This window comes from Mixophyes fleayi, chromosome 10, assembly GCF_038048845.1.
Source record: "Mixophyes fleayi isolate aMixFle1 chromosome 10, aMixFle1.hap1, whole genome shotgun sequence".
NCBI classification, from domain to species: Eukaryota; Metazoa; Chordata; class Amphibia; order Anura; family Limnodynastidae; genus Mixophyes; species Mixophyes fleayi.
Window position 1 is genome coordinate 10,967,558 of NC_134411.1, and position 19,284 is coordinate 10,986,841.

At 36.8% G+C, this 19,284-nt stretch overlaps 1 protein-coding gene across 1 annotated transcript in view; it reads left to right on the forward strand.

The window, feature by feature from the left end:
* The window catches only part of LOC142104091 (mucin-5B-like), a 126,168-nt gene that overhangs the window by 52,433 nt on the left and 54,451 nt on the right, over positions 1-19,284 (forward strand). Inside the window, exons 13-18 of the mRNA XM_075188568.1 lie at positions 2,631-2,768; positions 4,333-4,497; positions 8,656-8,750; positions 9,265-9,320; positions 11,964-12,171; positions 13,193-13,319. Coding sequence (XP_075044669.1) covers positions 2,631-2,768; positions 4,333-4,497; positions 8,656-8,750; positions 9,265-9,320; positions 11,964-12,171; positions 13,193-13,319 — 789 coding nt within the window. The remainder of the gene's footprint in view (positions 1-2,630; positions 2,769-4,332; positions 4,498-8,655; positions 8,751-9,264; positions 9,321-11,963; positions 12,172-13,192; positions 13,320-19,284) is intronic.

Genomic DNA, 19,284 nt, shown 5'->3' on the forward strand with positions numbered 1-19,284 from the left:
AAAAAGCGCTGGGCTCTAAAAATGTGGGTGGAGTTTTATCCAAATTTGTCCAATTGTGGGTGGAGTTGGAGGTAGAACGGAGATGGTACTTATTTTGTTCCCATTTCGTGATCCTAAATGTTGGGAGGTATGTCTTATGCACAACATGAAAGTGAGGAGACATCAGGACTGTTTTTATCACGTGTCACTTTTTAGTCTGAGGCTTTATATTATATTGCTTAAAGTGCATCTATAAATTAAATTCCCTGCCAAATGCTGCTGGAGATTGGTTCTTGTCCTATACTTTTAATGGGATCTTAGTAATGTAATACAAAACACAAAATTGACATGTGGAATAATACAATAGTTGAGCCATGGGCATGTCAGAACAGGGCATGTGTTTTTATGGAGGGCGGGGTGAGAAAACAGCATGCCTCTCCCTCCCAGAGCCTATAACTCAGTACTGAAAATTCAGTTGTCCCAGTACAATAGTCGGGGAACCGAAGATTAATATTCCAAAAGAGTAAAAAGAATAAAAAAAATTAAAGTCCCCTCCAACCCTTATTCACCACTTTATTAATTCATAAGAAAGTTTTGTGATTTGTAGATATTTTTACTTAATTGTGCCTGAGTTTACATCAAGCATTTTAATCTGTGTGTCATTTCAACACATGCCTTTCCAGTTAGAATTGTTATCCCACAAATGTTGGTGCAGAATTTAAGATTAATAGGAGCATATGCACAAAGCTAAATGGATTGCATTGCACATTGCTTCTCTATTAATTGTTGGTCTGGGATCAGTTACAGTGAGGCTTGCTTGGAGCAGATCCAGTAATAAACACACATATGTCCTAGGTCCATTAGTGGGATGTAAATATAGGTATTTCTGCACTGCATATTTTAAAATTGTGATCCCATAAACTTATAGAGGCAAGATGGAGTCAGACAAGTGTAAAATGAGTATAGTAAGTGCGTTTACATGTAAGTATAGTATATACCTTAGAGATGCGACCTAATGAGACTTAGCCGCATTCCCAAATACGCTTCTTAAGAGGCATTCTTTTTGTGGGTGCCAGATGCCTTGTATAAAGGTACATTATGATGATGATGATTATGATGACGGAAACACCAGAAGCCCTAAAAGTCACTTCTGATTGGCTGTTTGTGTATTTCAGCTGATAATACATAATACTTTATTCATTAACATTGTGGCTATATAATATCAGTCAATGTGTATTGCTTATTTGTCATTTCCATTTGGACTTCTGCAGGAAAAAAGATTCCCATTAAGTAACATGGTCAAGACACTATTATCTCTTGTGTATTTGGCACTTAACTACGCTATATTATGTACACATAGAGTAACATGATTGTCTCATTTGTAAGTAACAGTTTCAAGCCGTATCTCTATGCTATATTTGGGTATAGGTAAATTCATTTGTACACCTAATGCAGAACTATTGCTGTGCTTTGAGTTGGATGCATCCTTAGACATGTTCGACTCAAAATACACATTCAAGACCACAATTTTTTGCACCAAATTTTGAAATATAGATTCAGGGCATCATACTCTAAATCAGGTTCACACTGTCCTCTTACTAAAGAGAGGTGATTGCCGGCTATCCTGATTTAGGTCGGTTATTATAGGGATATCTTACCACACACTGGGCAGCCCTGCAATAAGTCGTATAGAGCGATTTGTTTAGCAGCATTCATCAGTGAGCAGGAGAAAGAACAATAAATGGACAGCTGCCGTGGAGTCTCTGCAAAGCTTAATGAACTGACATTGCCTATATAAGTAAGATGTACTAATAAGTTTTCACTGAGATATAGTTGCAATCCATTGTATCACAGCTTGCTAAAAATAAACCATATTGTATTATTTTGCTCATTTCTTGTCTTTCAGTTCCATTTCTGTATGTTAGAGCACAGAAATTGTCCACATAACATTATTAACATAACTACTGAACCACATCATGAAGGAGTAGACATTGGGGTCTGTGCATCAAACCAAATATTGAGGAAAGAGGTCCACGCTTGTAGGTGGCAACATTTGCTGCTGGGTAGATCGATTTAAGAAAATCATGTGCGGTGCCGTCTAAGCAAATGAAATTCATGCAAAGAAAGCAATGCCGTATTCTCATATAGTGCTTAGTAATACAGACTTTTTGCATAGTAATAATTTTCTATGATTTAAAAAAAATAAAAAAGTTGTTATATTGTAATAGTATACTTACCCAAACTCTCAATTCAGATTCATAGCAATTACTTTTCAGCGCTCAAAATATTGGATAAGTGATGTCTGTCAATAAAGCAGATAGAATATTGGTGACTGTGACCATGTGACTTTATGTTTGATTAGCTTAATGTAATAATGTTCTGTTGCAACTTAGATTATTAATATATAAACATTAGTTAGGATCTCTACTCTTGCTCTGTGTGGTTTGTGGGGTTGTTCACCACTGTCATAAGCAATACAGTAATTCACTCAATTAAGTCAATTTGTTACGTTAAACCCCTGTTCTATATTACATAAAAAACAATCCTCCCTCAAATTTCACAGGCATATTTATTGACCATTAACAAGTGTAACATTATAAATTGGTGGTGATATGAGAGTCATTTTATTCCCACAAAACTTGTCTTTACAGATAGTCTCACTATATACAAAAAATCTGCGTATTTTATTCACGTTGTGACAACATTTGGACTATTTGTGGAGGTTCAGGTGAAGCCTGTGTTTCAGCTTTCTGTCTCAGTGAATTCCACGTTTCAGGACCAAACCACAGGTAACATCTATCACAGTAATACCCTTAGCAAGCCAGGGATTTCTAGGTATAACTAAGCAGTTTGTTTTAAGACTTTTGCAGACACTTGTTGCTAGACTAAAATATTATTTATAGGATTTGGGTGTTATTAAATGGGAATCTGACTTTATTTTGCTATCCTGTGACAGACAATTAATATATTTTCTGTGTTCATACCTTAATTATGTTAAATTATTAAATTTGATGATAAATTCTATACTTAGCAAATGGGCGTGGTGATGGGGACTACAAAGAACACCCAGCGTTGCCAATCATCTATTGGGTCTATGGGAGCTTAAGTGTATCTATGGTGATTTTATTCCAGTTGATTAGGATAAAAAATAATTGTTTCAGGGTTAATGATCAAGACATTTAGGCTACTTTAGTTTTGAATAGATTTTTGGAGAAAGATTTCATTCTGTCCCCTTTAAATATAGCAGTAAAGTTGCAGAGTTGGATCACGATAAGTGTCTCAATAGAGAAATCTGATATTGCTGTTAATAATATTACAGATTGTGATTATAGTTTTTATTTAAACTTTCAGTTTTAAATCCATGCATATTGACAGAATTATTAAAAAGAATGTGTGTACTTTGTGTATGGAACTAGTTTTGCATTCTAAAATATCTCTGCATATAGTAAAAGTATTTATCAAAAGAATCAACTTACACCATCTATTAAAAAAAGGATATCAATATTGTTTATCAATGGTCCAGTTGTGGACAATGTAGTAAGTTTGGAAATTGTTTTAAATGCAAAAAGCATATTGTATATTTTTGAAATGGTGATAAGTTTAAAGTTAAAAGTAATATTTCATGTAATTCTGTGGATGCACTTATTGGCATTTGTGGGTTGCAGAGTATACTGTAAGCCCTCTGGAAAGAAGGATATATAAGCACATTAGATTAATTAAGAAAGGGTCTAACACATATGAACTCTATTTTTATTTCACTGGAAAGTATAAGTTAAAACCAAGCAAAAAGTTAAACTAGGTTTTAAGGAAGGTGATCATACCATAATATTTGTATTCCAGGGATTTTATTAAATTATTTTATTGATGTAAATTTGTTTCTGTTTGTCCCTTCTGTAATGATAAAATATTTTTCCCCTATTGCAGTATGGGTAGGCTATCTATCTATCTATTTAGTTCCATACCCACTTTGCACCTATCCATCTGTACTCAGACAGTTTGTAGAAGTAATCCTTTTCAAACTGCATTACTGATGACCCAGTCTAATCATATTGACCTGTATTGTATGATGTTGCGTGGTGGTACACAGCCCTAAATGGGCACTTGCTTTAAAATGCAATATTATATTTATTAACTCTTTTGTTGCAATAAAATATATTTATATGGGTTGGAAACATTTTGTTCTGTTTCCTTGTTCATCTAGTACACCCAACCATCCTGATATATCACAAATGTGATTGGTTTGATTGTTACACATTCAAATTGTTAATAAATGCAATACAAAAAGAAGTTTATATAAGTTTCTTTGTAGTTTTAAGATAGCAATGATAATTAAGGCTTTTATTTCATTTGAAGGCCTTTGTGGAAACTTTAATGGGATTGAAGCTGATGACCTGAAGACAATAAGTGGGGTGGTGGAGGAATCAGCCTCAGCCTATGGCAACACCTGGAAGATCGCAACATCATGCACTGATGCAAAAGATGTCTTTGATAACCCATGTGCCAATAGCATTAGTAAAGGTAAAGGTGTAGACCATATTATTGGGGCTTATAATTTAAATTAAAAACACAGTATTAAAAATGCACAATGGTTTGAAATTTTTATCCATGTTTCTTTATGGTGATCACATGCTCTAAGTGCAAAAAAAGTGTGTTGCTTTTTGCATTCTGCAATAAATGTATTGTCAGGAAGGAGTTAACTACAGGGCAGGTGGCATCAATATGATGGGAACACAGTGATAACTAAAATGACAGGTGGACACAGTGAAGTGGCACCCCTTGTAATTAACTAATGCTGTGAAACCTTTATTTCTGACTTGCCAAATATACTAGGCAAACCAATGCATGTCACAGTTGTGTACATACATATGCATTAGACACACAAATATCCTTCTGCAAATTCAATTCCCTTGCCTAAATTTGCATGAAGGGTTCCACTTTCATTGGCTAACAATAAATTGCCAACATGTTCTTGATTTTGTCCCTGTCAGTGCCCATTAATCCCTGGCTTACATTCAGGCACCAGAAAAGGCCATTGCCAACCATTTGTTGGAAAACTGAGGCTCATCCATAGACTAATATTCAGGTTATCCTAACCATTTTCTTTACCTGAATTGGTTATCATAATGATACCAGGGCTCGGCCATGATTGCTCCATAGGCCTATGTATGCACAGTACGGAAATGCATATTTTATGCAAAAAGATGGATGTGCATCCAACTCTTCACATGAGCCCACAGTGTCAGCATTGGTTCCCGAAGGACCCATCATGTCAAACAATTTTAATAGCAAGTTTTTATGAGGAGATAAGTTTCAAATTGCATCTTGGTAGAAAAAAAGGATGTTATCATTTGGATTTTGATGTCCGTATTTGCTGATTAAGTAACCTTTGTTAGGGTTATTAACACAGAGCAGGATATTAAAAATGATTTAGTTAAAAATGCTGGTCCACGACATAGCAGATTAAATTTAATGTAGAAAATGTACCTGAGCCATTGTGAAAGCTATGCTAATTACTCATTAAATAGAGTACAATTGTGAAAAATGTAATGGAAAAGCATTTGGGAATTCATTAAAAGTGTATTATACCATTGAATAAATCACTAGTTACATCACATCTTAAATATTGCATATAGTTTTCTGATTTCTCCCAAGGACTGTAACAAGGACATGGGAGAAGTGAAGAGGGTTCAGAGGTGAACAACCTCTTTAGAGAAGTGCATTAGAGGTGAACCAAATCAATATGTTTATTAATATATTATAGCCTTATACAAAGACTTGTCTAATGATCTTTTCATACCAAGGGCTATACAAAGGAAAGGAGGTTATCGATTGTGATTGATGACTTTCTTGTAAGAGACACTATCTCTAGCTATAATTAGTAGAGGACATATTGGGTTGAATGATCCAGAACATTTATCAGATTGTCATTTTTGAGTCAAGAAATAATTCACTCTACCCTCCAGCCCTGTGATGCTAAATTGTCATTGCCCTCATCTGAATCAACTCAATTAGAGCTTATGAATGTTTTGGTGTCATGAACATGTGTCTTTATTTACCTTTATTATGGCCAACACCTACTGAACACTGTGAGACGATTTGTACATGTACACCGACATTTCAGTAATGTCCCTGTTTTGTAATTATTGTTAATTAATTGTGTGATATTGGGCAGTTTTTGTTCACTCTTTCAGCACCCTCTTCTAATATATCCTTTTGTTTACTCTATCGATGATTCAAAGTATAAATTAAACATGCAGAAACAAAGAAAGAGCGTGATAAAAAAGCAGACCCTGAAAACACGGCTGTTAATTACATTTAAGCACTTAATCTCAGAGCTAGGATGCAGCTTCTGCACTGTAACTTTAAGCAGTAGTAGCAGAAATCCATCTATGCTTGTTTAAATTAATGAAGAGGAAAACAGTCACCCTGAAATGAGCCAGAAAAGTTGTGTAAAACAAGCTGATTTATGCATCAGTGACATTAAGGATTTAAGAGCAACCTCCTTCCTTCCATTACAACAATAATGCCTGGTCTTCAGAAGCATATCATGCCCTCATGTAGTCCCTGTTGATATTGACACAAACTCAGAGGCAAGAACAACAGCATTATTTGGTCAAAAGTGAGTGTAGCCAAACCTTGTCAATGATTAATAAAAACTCAACAGCTCTGGCAGTCAAAAGCGTACAGTTAACCATTTCTCAAATGCTGATTCAGTACATAATTATTATAGTGAAATTAAGAGGGAAGCAGAACAAGAGGGAGATATATTTTACTTACAATTGGATAAAGTTTTAAAAAATATGTTGAATGTGGACATATGGTGATCAGTTAGCTTGCTCTTTCGCCCCATGCATTATCCCAAAGGGTGACATCCTCCCCTATCTCTTCCCTGCATACAGTGTGTCTGAATTCTCCTCCCCAAAACAATTGTGATGTTGTTGATTATGATGTTGTTAGTGCTGTTGGTTTGGCTGTTAGTGCTACTAGTGAGGATAGCAGTCTCTTTCTGCAGCTCTACAGTGACCACACATTTTCTCTATCTAACTAAACCTCACCCATCGCACTCCATGCAGATCCGCAACCTGCAAAAGTGCTCCCATATTGCTGAGCGCAAATGGAGTAAATCTTGCTCCAATGTTGGCTTCTTACACTATAAATTGATTCTGTCTTCTTATTCTACTGTCCTAATTTTTGTCAAGCAAACTACATTTAAGTGCATAATATCCATTGAGTCAACCAACTCCTGTCACCTTCAACTCACCCTCCTTACTTCTTAACTGCTCACAATTTCACCACATACTTCAAAAGTAAAATTGACACCATCCATCATTAAATTTCCCCTCTCCAGATCAGTACCACACACCTACATTCTCCTGTACTCCCCTACCGAACCTCAGTTATTTTTCTCTTATTAATGAGGATGAGGTCTTCACACTCTCTCTCTTTATCTTTTTTCTCCCAACCATTCCCCTTAACTCTAGTCTCTATTAATGTTTGCCTACACCGAACTTACCACTTAATTTTGTCCCTCACCACTGACACTTTCAATTCTGTCTTCAAACATTGACTCATCTCTCCTCTTGACCCTACTGCTCTATCCCACATCTATTACCCATTCCCTCCTTAACCATCTTGCATTTGGGTTTCTCTACACTCCATTGAGAATGCCTTCACCAAATTGACCTATAATCTACTGCCACCTAAGGGTTACTTATCCCTACATCCTCCTTGATCTTACTGATGCTTGACCACTCTCTGATTTCTGCACACCCTTTACTACCCTTTATTACCTTGGCTTTTATGGCACAGTTCTCTCCTTGTTCACCTTATAAATCTCTAAGACACTCCTTTAGTGTCTCTAGTTATGCCCTCCACTCCCTCTTTCTGTTGGGGTCCCTCAAGGTTCTGGAGTATCCTCTAAATTTCTCACTTTATACCTCTTCCCTCAGACTACTAATATGCTCTTTTGGCTTCCACAGCCACCCCCATGCAGACAACAACAGAATCTACATCTCTTTCCCAAACCTCTCACCTTCATGTTTAACTTGTATGTCAAACTATCTCACCACCATTTCCACTTGTGTGTCCAAACACTACCTAAAATGTAACACTTCCAAAACAATGGCATAATAAACTGACTAATGCAGCTGTTCCCAGAGGTCTATGGGGACAGTGGTAGCTCTGGTAATTAATATAAAGTCAGAGACATCTCTGATTTCTCAATGGTAGCCCTTTGCTAAATAACAAAAAGCTGTAAACCAGCATTTTGGCTCTTCACTGCTTGTTAAATTGATCCCTTATTAGCACCGCTTCTCCCTCCCCTTTTAACAATGTATCTGATGTTTCTCCCCACTTTTCACACTTGGGTGCGTATTTAAGTGTAATGTTTAATCTCTGCTTATCTGCCAGCTCAGTTTCAACAGTAATAAATTATTGATAAATCATGTCAAAAAATTATCTTTTATAGCTATCCAGAGCAATAATGTCTACTAATTGCTCAGTAAGCTACTGTTCTTCTCTAATGAGCATATGTGGGTGGAACAGAACATGTGTGGGACTTTAAGCTTAGTTTGAGCTTAAACCTTATACAGTTTTAAATAAAAGAATGTAATTTTTTTTTACAATAAATGTTTAATCACTATATAAATTATTGATATGGTGTCATCATTTTTTCAGAGGCATATGCTAAACACTGGTGTTCTCGTTTGAAAGACCCCACTGATATCTTTGCTTCTTGCCACACAGAACTAGATCCCATGCCTTACTTCAAGGTAAGAAAGAAAGAAAAGGAATTATCCTTGGGTAATATTAAGTTTTTAAAGATTATAGTGAACTGAAATGAACTAAACTAACTGAACATTAGTTTTGTCTATAAAAGCAATATTCAATACAATACCTAACTCCTCTCATTGAATGGACATTTAATTTCTCCTAACAACCCTTTCTCCTAAAGAACACACTGACCCCTTCTTCTGCCTCTTATTTGTATATTAGATTACCACTCAAATCCCCTTTCTTCCAGCATATCACCATTTTACCCTTCCACATGGACCCTTTTTGTTGGGTGCTTGACCCACTTTGTGGACCTTTTATAGCAAAATTTTGTAATTTTGTCCCCATGTACATGAAGCAAACATTTTCCAATCTCCTCCAGCATACTGCAGCTCCTTCTACTTATTAGCCTGTACTGCTGTTATATTAGTTATTAGTTAGCAGCCTGCTCTGACAACCAGTCAGGGGCTACCTTTTGGTTACTATAACAGGGGCATGGTTTTATTACTACAGGGAGCTTCAGTAAACCAGACCATTACCTGCAGCCGCACAGCAGGTACATGGGACTTGTAAGATATTAGATAAGGAGTAGTACTAAATTAAATAAACAGTAGTGCCCCAGTATAAAAATAAATAAATAGTAGTGCGCCTGGTATAAAAAATACATTAAAATTGCCACCTATTGAATTATTATTGCCCCATAATTTATAATCATATACGAACTCCCAAATAAATATTTATTTAAAATCTTGTTCCTTTCTTGGTCAGAAGTAATCTTACGGGAAAAAGCTAGTCCATATGGGAAATATTAAAAGAAAGCACATTTAAGGGTATAAATTAAGGTACACTTTGTTTTTAATTTTGTCATTCTTAATGTAATTAGTTGGAAAAAAAAATGTTTTTGAAGATAATTAAAAATATATTTAACGGACATTTTTGTTAAAAAAATGTCATTTTAATATTCATATTTCAAAAATGTACAGCAGTCTTGTGAAAAATAATGCCCTGTTTATTACAATAAAAATATATATACATTTGTATAACTAGGATTATTTGACTGGCATAACTAAAATCTAATTCCATGCGCAAAAACACTATCTTAACTACGTCATATTGTACAATACTGTGCAACAATTTTAGGCAGGTGTGAAAAAAATCTGCAAAGTAAGAATGCTTTCAAAAATAGAAGTGTTATAGTGTATTTTTATCAATTAGCAAAATGCAAAATGAATGAATAGAAGAGAAATCTAAATTAAAATAATACTTGGTGTGACCACCCTTTGCCTTTAAAACAGCATCAATGCATCAATTCTTCTAGGTACACTTGCACATAGTAACATATTAACATAGTTGATGAGGTTGAAAAAAGACACCAGTCCATTAAGTTCAAACTATTTTGGATCTCCTGCGATCCCTCACTTATATTTGAAATTGATCCAGATTCGGAACCCCCCATTCTTTTTCAATTGTTAAAATCCCCCCAGACCTAATATTGCAGTCCTATTTTTACCCTACATCCACTACTATCCTTCATTTTAATTAACGGTCGCATCCCTGGATACACTATTCCGCAAGAAATTTGTCTAACACTTTCTTAAACATATCTATTGAATCTGCCATCACAACCTTCTCTGGCAGTGAATTCCATATCTTGACTGCCCTTACTGTAAACAACCCCTTCCTTTGCTGGTTGTGAAGTTTCCTCTCATCCAAATTTAGGGGGTGACCGCGTGTCCTGTGTATAGTCCTTGGGGTAAAAATTTCCAATAGAAGTTCTCTGTATTGACCCTTAACGTATTTGTACATAGTAATCATATCTCCTCTTATACGCCTCTTTTCTAAAGTAAATATGCCTAAACTGGCTAACCTTTCCTCATAACTTAATGACTCCATGCCATTTATCAATTTTGTCGCTCTTCTCTGAACCCTTTCTAGTTCCAAATTATCTTTTTTATAGAGTGGTGCCTAGAACTGTACTGCATATTCAAGATGAGGTCTTACCAATTATTTATACAGTGGCAACATTACACTGTCTTCCCTTGCATCTATACCCCTTTTTATGCATGCCATTACTTTATTTGCCCTTGGAGCTGCTACTTGACATTGAGTATTATTGCTAAGTCTACTGTCTACGAGCACTCCCAAATCCTTTTCCATTATAGATTCTCCTAAATTAATTCCATTTAATTTATAGATTGCGTTCTTGTATTTGATCCCTAAATACATAACCTTACTTTTATGTATGTTAAACCTCATATTCCATTTGGCTGCCCAATCCTCCAGTATATTTAAGTCCCGCTGTAGAGAAGCTACATCTTGCTCTGATTTTAATACCTTAAAGAATTCAGTGTTATCTACAAAAATGGAAACTTTACTCTCTAAACTATCACCAAGGTCATTAATTAATATATTAAAAAGGAGTGGCCCCAGCGCAGAACCTTGAGGTACACCACCTAAAACTTTTGACAAATTAGAAAATGTTCCATTTATCACAACTCTCTGTTCCCTCTACTCTAACCAGTTTTTGATCCAAGTAGAAATGTTGTTTCCTAGACCCAGTTTCCTTATTTTGAAAACTAACCTCTTTTGTGGCACTGTATCAAAGGCCTTTGAAAATCTAAGTAGACCACATCTACTGTGCTGCCCTGGTCTAAGTTAACAACTTCCTCGTAGGAACTAATTAGATTTATTTGACATGACATATCCCTCACAAATCCATGCTAATTTCCACTAATCATCTTATTGCGCACCAAGTATTCATGAATATTATCCCTTATTATACCTTCCAGTAGTTTCCCCACTATTGATGTCAGGCTTACAGGTCTATAATTCCCTGGTTGTGATCTTGTCCCCTTTTTAAACAACGGCACCCCATCTGCTATTTGCCAATCCCTTGGTATTGAGCCTGATGAGATTGAATCTATGAAAATGTAGAATAGCGGTCTAGCTATTTCTGAGTTTAACTCCATAAGAACCCTTGCGTGTATGCCATCTGGACCTGCAGCTTTATTTATCTTAATATTCTTCAGTAGCCTTTGGACTTTTACCCCTGTCAGCCAAGTATTAATTAATGGTACGGTTTTATTTCCATTTTTATGTATTATTCCTATCATTTGTTTCTCTCTAGTAAATACTGAAGAAAATATAGTTTTTGAACTGTATGCAAGTGTGCAACTGTTTCAGAACTAACCACAGATCTTCTGTGGATGTAGGCTTGCTAAAATCGTTTTGTCTCATCATGTAATCTCAGACAGACTCAATGATGTTGAGATGAAGGCTCTATGGGGGCCATATCATCACTTCCAGGACTCCTTGATCTTCTTTATGATGAAGATAGTTCTTAATGACATTGGTTGTATATTTGGAGTCGTTGTCCTGCTGCAGAATAAATTTGGAGTCAATCAGATGCCTCCCAATTTGGTAAACAAATTGCCTTCTGTTACTGCCAAATATTTTTTAACTCATCAGTCCAGAGCACCTGATGCCATTTTTCTGCACCTCAGTTCCTATGTTTTCATGCATAGTTGAGTTGCTTGGCCTTGTTTCCATGTTGAAAGTTGGATTCTTGGCCGCAATTCTTCCATGAAGACCACTTCTGGTCAGACTTCTCCAAACAGTAGATGGGTGTACCTAGGTCCCACTGGTTTTTGCAATTCGGAGCTGAAGGGCTGGATAACACTACAATAATGAGTGTTTACAGGTGACAGTGAAGCATGGTGGAGGTTCCTTGCAAGTTTGGAACTGCATTTCTGCAAGTGGAGTTGGGGATTTGATCACTATCAATACTGATAAATACAGCAGGTATTTATCCATCATACAATACCATCAGGGAGGCGTCTGATTGACTCCAAATTTATTCTGCAGCAGGACAACAACCCCAAACATACAGCCAATGCCATTAAGAACTATCTTTATTGTAAACTAGATCAAGGAGTCCTGGAAGTGATGATATGGCCCCCACAGAGCGCAGATCTCATCATCATTGAGTCTGTCTTGGATTACATGAAGAGAAAGAAGAATTTGAGCAAGCCTACATCCACAGAAGATCTGTGTTTAGTTCTCCAAGATGTTTGGAACACCTCCCTGTCGAGTTCCCACAAAAACTATGTGCAACTTAGAATTGATGCAGTCATGCTGTTTTGAAGGTAAAGGGTTGTCACATCAAATATTATTTTAATTTAAATTTCTCTTCAGTTCATCCATTTTGCATTTTCTTAATTGACAAAAATAAACTATTAACACTTCTATTTTTTTAAAGCATTCTTACTTTGCAGCATTTTTTCCACACCTGTCTAAACCTTTTGCATAGTACTTTATGTCCTCTCTCTCCAACGTAATAATTTATTTTTCAATTTCTAATATCTATCTACTTTTAAAAACCTCTATGTGACTCTTTTCATATCTGTTAAATGCAACATTTCCTTCGACCTCTTTCTTCTAGTACTGTACATATGATGTATGTAACTCTGATAACAGTGAAGACTCCATGTGTACATGGCTTGCAGACTATGCCAGCGAATGTAGAAGTCGAAATGTGTTGTTGGGAAATTGGAGAGAAAATATTTGTGGTAAGAAAATGCATACCTGCTTCCAGAGACACACATGTAGATTTAAACAAAATAGACTATAATAGTTAAAGTGATCTGAGACCTTAGGCATTTTATTTTAATGTGGTGCAGGCTCACATGTGATCCTACTAGATGCAATAAATTTCATTTGTAGCAATAATAAAAATAATAAGGAATATCCCTATCCCTAACCCTAATCCTATCACTACCCATATCCCTAACCATATAAAACTGTCTACATTTGAATTGTATACCTAATTATACTGTCGACATTAAATTGTCAATGTAATGTTGTCGACTTTCTGAATGTCGACCAAATAAATGCCTAGTTGTTGGCTGCATACCTTTGGAAATGTGAGAAGTAGCAATGATGGTGATTTAAACATAGAAATTCAGGATGCTACTCTGGAACTTGCAAAATGTGCAACAGAATGAAGGAGTTAAATATGGATCTGAAAATGAAAGTGTTGTACTTGAACAAAATAATGAGGAAAATTATGTATGTGTCCAAGAAATCCAGTCACTAGTGGTGCCACCTCATCCCCTTGATAATTGCATTATCATCGCTGGGCAAAAGACCAAAAAATCCACCTATTTTACATGGAAATATTTTTATCTGAACCCAGACAACATTTGTCAATACATCTGTAGCCTTTGTGATGCCACAATAAGTAGAGATAAACACCTCCTACCTTCATCATCATCATCATCATCATCGTTTATTTATATAGTGCCAGCAAACTATGTAGCACTTTACAATTGAGAACAAACACAATAATAAAACAATACTGGGTAATACAGACAATTGATAGGTAAAAAGGCACTGCGTGCAAGCTTACACTGTTATGATATTTGCAGCGAGTACTTTCAAGTATTTTGTCAAAAGGTGGAAAATCATGTACTGTAACAAGCAGTCCAGCATCAGCTAGCAGCAGAATGAATGGAAACCTCATGCAATCTTCACCATCCACACCTTCATCACCAACCTCCTCACTAATAGTACGTAGTCCAGCATCCAATTTTCATATGCAAGCTGACTACCCTAATGCAATCGATGATTCCCAAGAGGCAGTCTTGTGCACTACAGCCACCGCTGCTGCTGCTGCTGCTGGGGCTGAAAATTCTATACAGAAGGGGACTAAGAAGAGTAAGCACAGCTTTAAACAACATTGTCTGTGAAGCAACCATTTGTAAGTATGACAGCCAACATCCTTTTGCACAGCAGATCACTAAAGCCATGAAAGCTATGCTAGCATCAGATGTGCATCCAATTTCCATCATCAATACCTCATGTGTCCACACAGCCAAATGATATCTCGGAATACTTCTCCAGAACAGCAATTCCTTAGCTGTACCGGGAGGTCAAACAAGAAGTAACTTAGTACCTAGAAAATGCCATTGTACTGACATTCCACTCAATTATGGATATGTGGACAATAGGTACTGGTCAAACAAAAGACTACATGAAGGTGACAGCCCACGGGGTAGGTGAATCACCTACAGTGCCTGTAGCATCATCATCAGATCACCAGGTCATTCACAGCACCCTCTTTTTGTCCACTAAATAGTTCATATTTAACCCTTGGGATTTAAAAAAAACAAATATATATATATATATATATATATATATATATACACACACTATATGGCCAAAAGTGTTCAGATGCTTGCCCATGTACTGACATTGTGTTCAGGTAGGTATACTTTAATATGGAGTTGGTCCCCCTTTTGCAGCGATAAAAGCTTCAACTCTTCTTGGAAGGCTTTCCACACGATGTTGGAGTATTTCTGTGGGAATTTGTGCTCATTCATTCTGTGAACCATTTCTGAGGTCAGGCACTGATGTTGGACGAGAAGGTCTGGTTTACAGTCTCTGTTCCAGTTTATCCCAAAGGTGTTTGATAGGGTTGAGGTCAGGGCTCTGTGCGGGCCAGTCAAGTTCTTCCACACCAATCTCATCAAACCATGTATTTGTAGTCCTTGCTTTATGCACAGGAGCATCGTCATGTAGAAATAGAAAAGGGCCTTCTCCAAACTGTTGTCACAAAGTTGGAAGCATAGCATTGTCCAAAATGACTTGGTATGCTGAAGCATTAGGATTGCCCTTCACTGGAGATAAGGGACCTAGCTCAAACCCTGAAAACAGCCCTATACCATTATCCCTCCCACCATACTTCACAGTTGGCATAATGCAGTCAGGCAGGTAATGTTCTCCCGGCATCTGCCAAACCCAGACTGGCCCTTCTGACTGCCAAACAGAGAAGCGTGATTCGTCACTCCACAGAACACGTTTCTATTGCTCCACAGTCCAGTGTCGGTGTGCTTTACACCACTCCATAAGACCCATGGCATTGGTCTTGGTGATGCGAGGCTTGTATGCAGCTGCTCGGCCATGAAAACCTATTTCATTAAGCTCCCATCGCACAGTTTTTGTGCTTACATTAATGCCAGTGGAAGTTCGGAAGTCTTCAGCAATGGAATCAACAAGAGCATTGGCGACTGTTACGCACCATGCGCTTGGCAGTCATTGACTCTGCTCTGTAATTTTCCATGGTTTTCCTCTTCATGGCTGAGTTGCTGTTGTTCCTAAGCACTTCCGCTTTCTAATAATATCACTTACAGTTGACTGTGGAATATCAGCAGGGATTAAATTTAATGAACCGTCTTTTTGCAAAGGTGGCATCTCATCACAGTACCTCACTTGAAGTCACTGAGCTCTACAGAATGCTACTGGGGTCATGAGTTTGGTTCCCAATCATAGCCTTAGTTTGTATGTTCTCTTTGTGTTTGCATGGATTTCCTCCCGATGCTCCCGATTCCTCCCACACTCCAAAAATATACTGGTGGGTTACTTGACTGCTATTTTGTATATTCTCCCTGTGTTTGCGTTTCCAAAAATATACTGGTGGGTTAATTGACTGCTATCAATTTGACCCTAGTCTTTCTCTCTGTTTGTCTGTGTGTGTGTATGTTGGGGAATTTAGACTGTAAGCTCCAATGGGGCAGAGACTGATGTGAGTGTGTTCTCTCTACAGTGCTGCGGATTAGTGCTGCTATTTAATAGCTGCTGCTGCTGCTGCTGCTGCTGATGATGATGATGAGGAAATGGCGACTGCATCGATAGGTGCTTGATTTTTTGCACCTCTAGCAACGGGCCTCTCTGAAACACCTCAATTCAATAATTAACAGGTGTGGCCGAATACTTTTGTCCATATAGTGTATATATTTGGGGCGTGCTGCTCAGAGTCAAAGAGCACCCTATAAAAATAAAGGCAAAAAAGCTTTAAAGTAGGGAAAACGGTGCACTTGCCAACATACTAAGGTGAAAAAATTTGGAAAATAGCCAGAAAACCTAAAAAACAGGTGTCCAAAACATTTGAAGAGAACAGCTAATAAACTAGGACTTCAGTGCACAAGATAAGGGATACAGATATAGGGAAAGACTGGACAATTGAATATATCAAACTCGCAGATTTGCTTACGTACAATAAAATATTTGGAATAATTAAAAAAAAACATTACAATATAGGATGAATAATAAGAATAAAACATTTAAATAATTGTATGTAAATTACACCAATGTAGACAGAATAATGATAGAACACTGATTATTGAGACAAACAGCGGTCTGAGAAAATTTAATCTGACTCCTACTGACAGTGTGTTTCCTCTTAACATGTAAAAGAAATAATAAAATAATTAGTACAGAAAAACATAGATATATAAGTGTCTCACAGTCTGATTGGTTTCAAATAGGGCATGTGTTATTATTTTAACGTTTTTTTCAACTCGGTACCATCCACATTAATAATGCAGTTCAATGAGAAAGTTATGGGCCTTTGTTCCCCTCCACTTCTATTACCTTTAGGGTTAGGCAGATTCTGGGAAGGTTAGTAAATGGGTCAGCATGTACAGTTTACAATCCGATCATTAACGTGTTCATACATAAAAGGGAAGGATACGGCAACATGGTTTTGGTCCACTAAATGCTTCAAATGTAAATGATATCTCCCCTCACACAACTGCTTGCAGAGTGAAACACTTGGGATTTTAAAAGCTTGAAATCTCTTTGATTTTCGTTCCGCCCCAAAGTATATATAATAATCACATTGATGCAGATTTAAATGCCAAAAACAATACAATTGAAAGTCCACATTCTGAGAAATTAAGAGGACAGAATATAGCCCTAGCAAAGAATACATATAGCGATGGAGATATGATGGCTGGCAATTTATGCTATGTGATGAAGTTAGAGGACCGTATAGACTGATTATAACGAGAGCTATAAGCCAAACGTACTTAAACTCATGTGTTTCTGCAAGTGTCATTCACTTATCCATTCGTGGCTTAAGTCTCCTGCATTCCCAGCCAATAAGATCCAGAGGGAGGGTCTTAGGATTGCATATATATTCCCCCCCCCCATAGTGAATGATGGGTCTCTTTGTTTGCTGCTCTGAATTACCTCCCTCCCACTCTACAAATGTACTTGTTTTATTGCATTACTGTCTGTATTAACCAATTTTGCTTTTTCCATGAGAGCACTGTAGTCAGCAACTAATTGAACCACAACTGATTAGCCGCAGGTTACTGCCCCTATCAAAGTAACCTGACTCTTGGTCCTTATTTGTGGTGGATCCCTTGACCAGCTTTGTTTGGGCACGTCATTATGAGTCCAGAAGGGGTGTAGTCACTCTGATGCCAGATTTAGCCAACGGGCAATTGTAATGGATTATATCCTGGAACCAGTGGTGTAATGACAATTTGACTCCCCACTGTTTGGTTTTGCTACTAGTTGTTAGCTGACTTGCAATGTTCTCTCTGCCACCGTTTTTGTTTAAATTACAACTATGAACTTTTGCCAAATTTACATTGGTGTCCCTGTGGTTATTTATTTATTCAATTACAGTAACGTGCGAAGGAGGTTTGAGTGAGATGAATAGGAGTTCTCCACACTATGCAGTTTAATTGTTTTTGGAATTGAATGGAAGAAAGCAAATGCAATAATGCCAAAATTACAAAATCCTTCATTAAGACAGCTTGCTGCAGACTTTGGCCAAAACCGGTTGAAAACTGGGACAGTTGTGAAAGAAGTGTTAGAAAATAGACTGAAAATGATTGGAAAAGAATGTAAATGCTAAAAATAGTAATATAGAAGGAAAAACAACTCAAAATGATGTTATTTTACCTATTTTTCACAATTTTAATTTAAATCCAGATCCAAAACCAAAATCAAAACCAAAACCTTTCGCAATTTTTTTCCAAAACCAGATCCAAAACCAAAACTTTAAACGTTGTAAAACCAAAACCACAACCTGTCGAAGTATTAAATGATTCAAAAAAATATAAGTGTTTGAGATGCAAAAATTATCTTTACATTCTGTAACAATTGAATTTAATTCAGTTCGTGTCCAAGGGACATGAGCTATCCACTGAGCTCGCTGATCTGTAGTAATAGTTCTTAAAGGAAGCATACGGACCTCAGAGGATTTTCCTCGTCTTGGAATACTGGAAATGTTATCTGCAGATATATTTGCATAATCTTTACCCATAAGGGTTTTTTTAACCTCAGTAACCAGACCTCCTACTGCTCCCCTTACTTCTTCCTCACTATCTTCATCTAATTTTTCATTCTCATCAGACCTTACAATAATTTCATCATCCCTTTTTGTTGGATCCACAATTTTATCTCCCTGTGGTATATCTATTTGATGATCCACATGGAGAGGCACTTGTGGATACAACCTTCTTTGTGCTCCCATTACAATAGGTAACAAATCAGATATCATCTTGCTCTCCTGGTGCACTAGGAGTTTTAACTGGCATATATTGATCAATATATGGGGGTGGTATTATAGCTTCACTTAACCAAAACTGTAAGGCTTGCATTTCTTTACTTTTAGAAACACCCTTTCCTATTTTTCCCAAAACATTTAAATCAAAATTTCCCTTTTCTGTAAATTCAGGA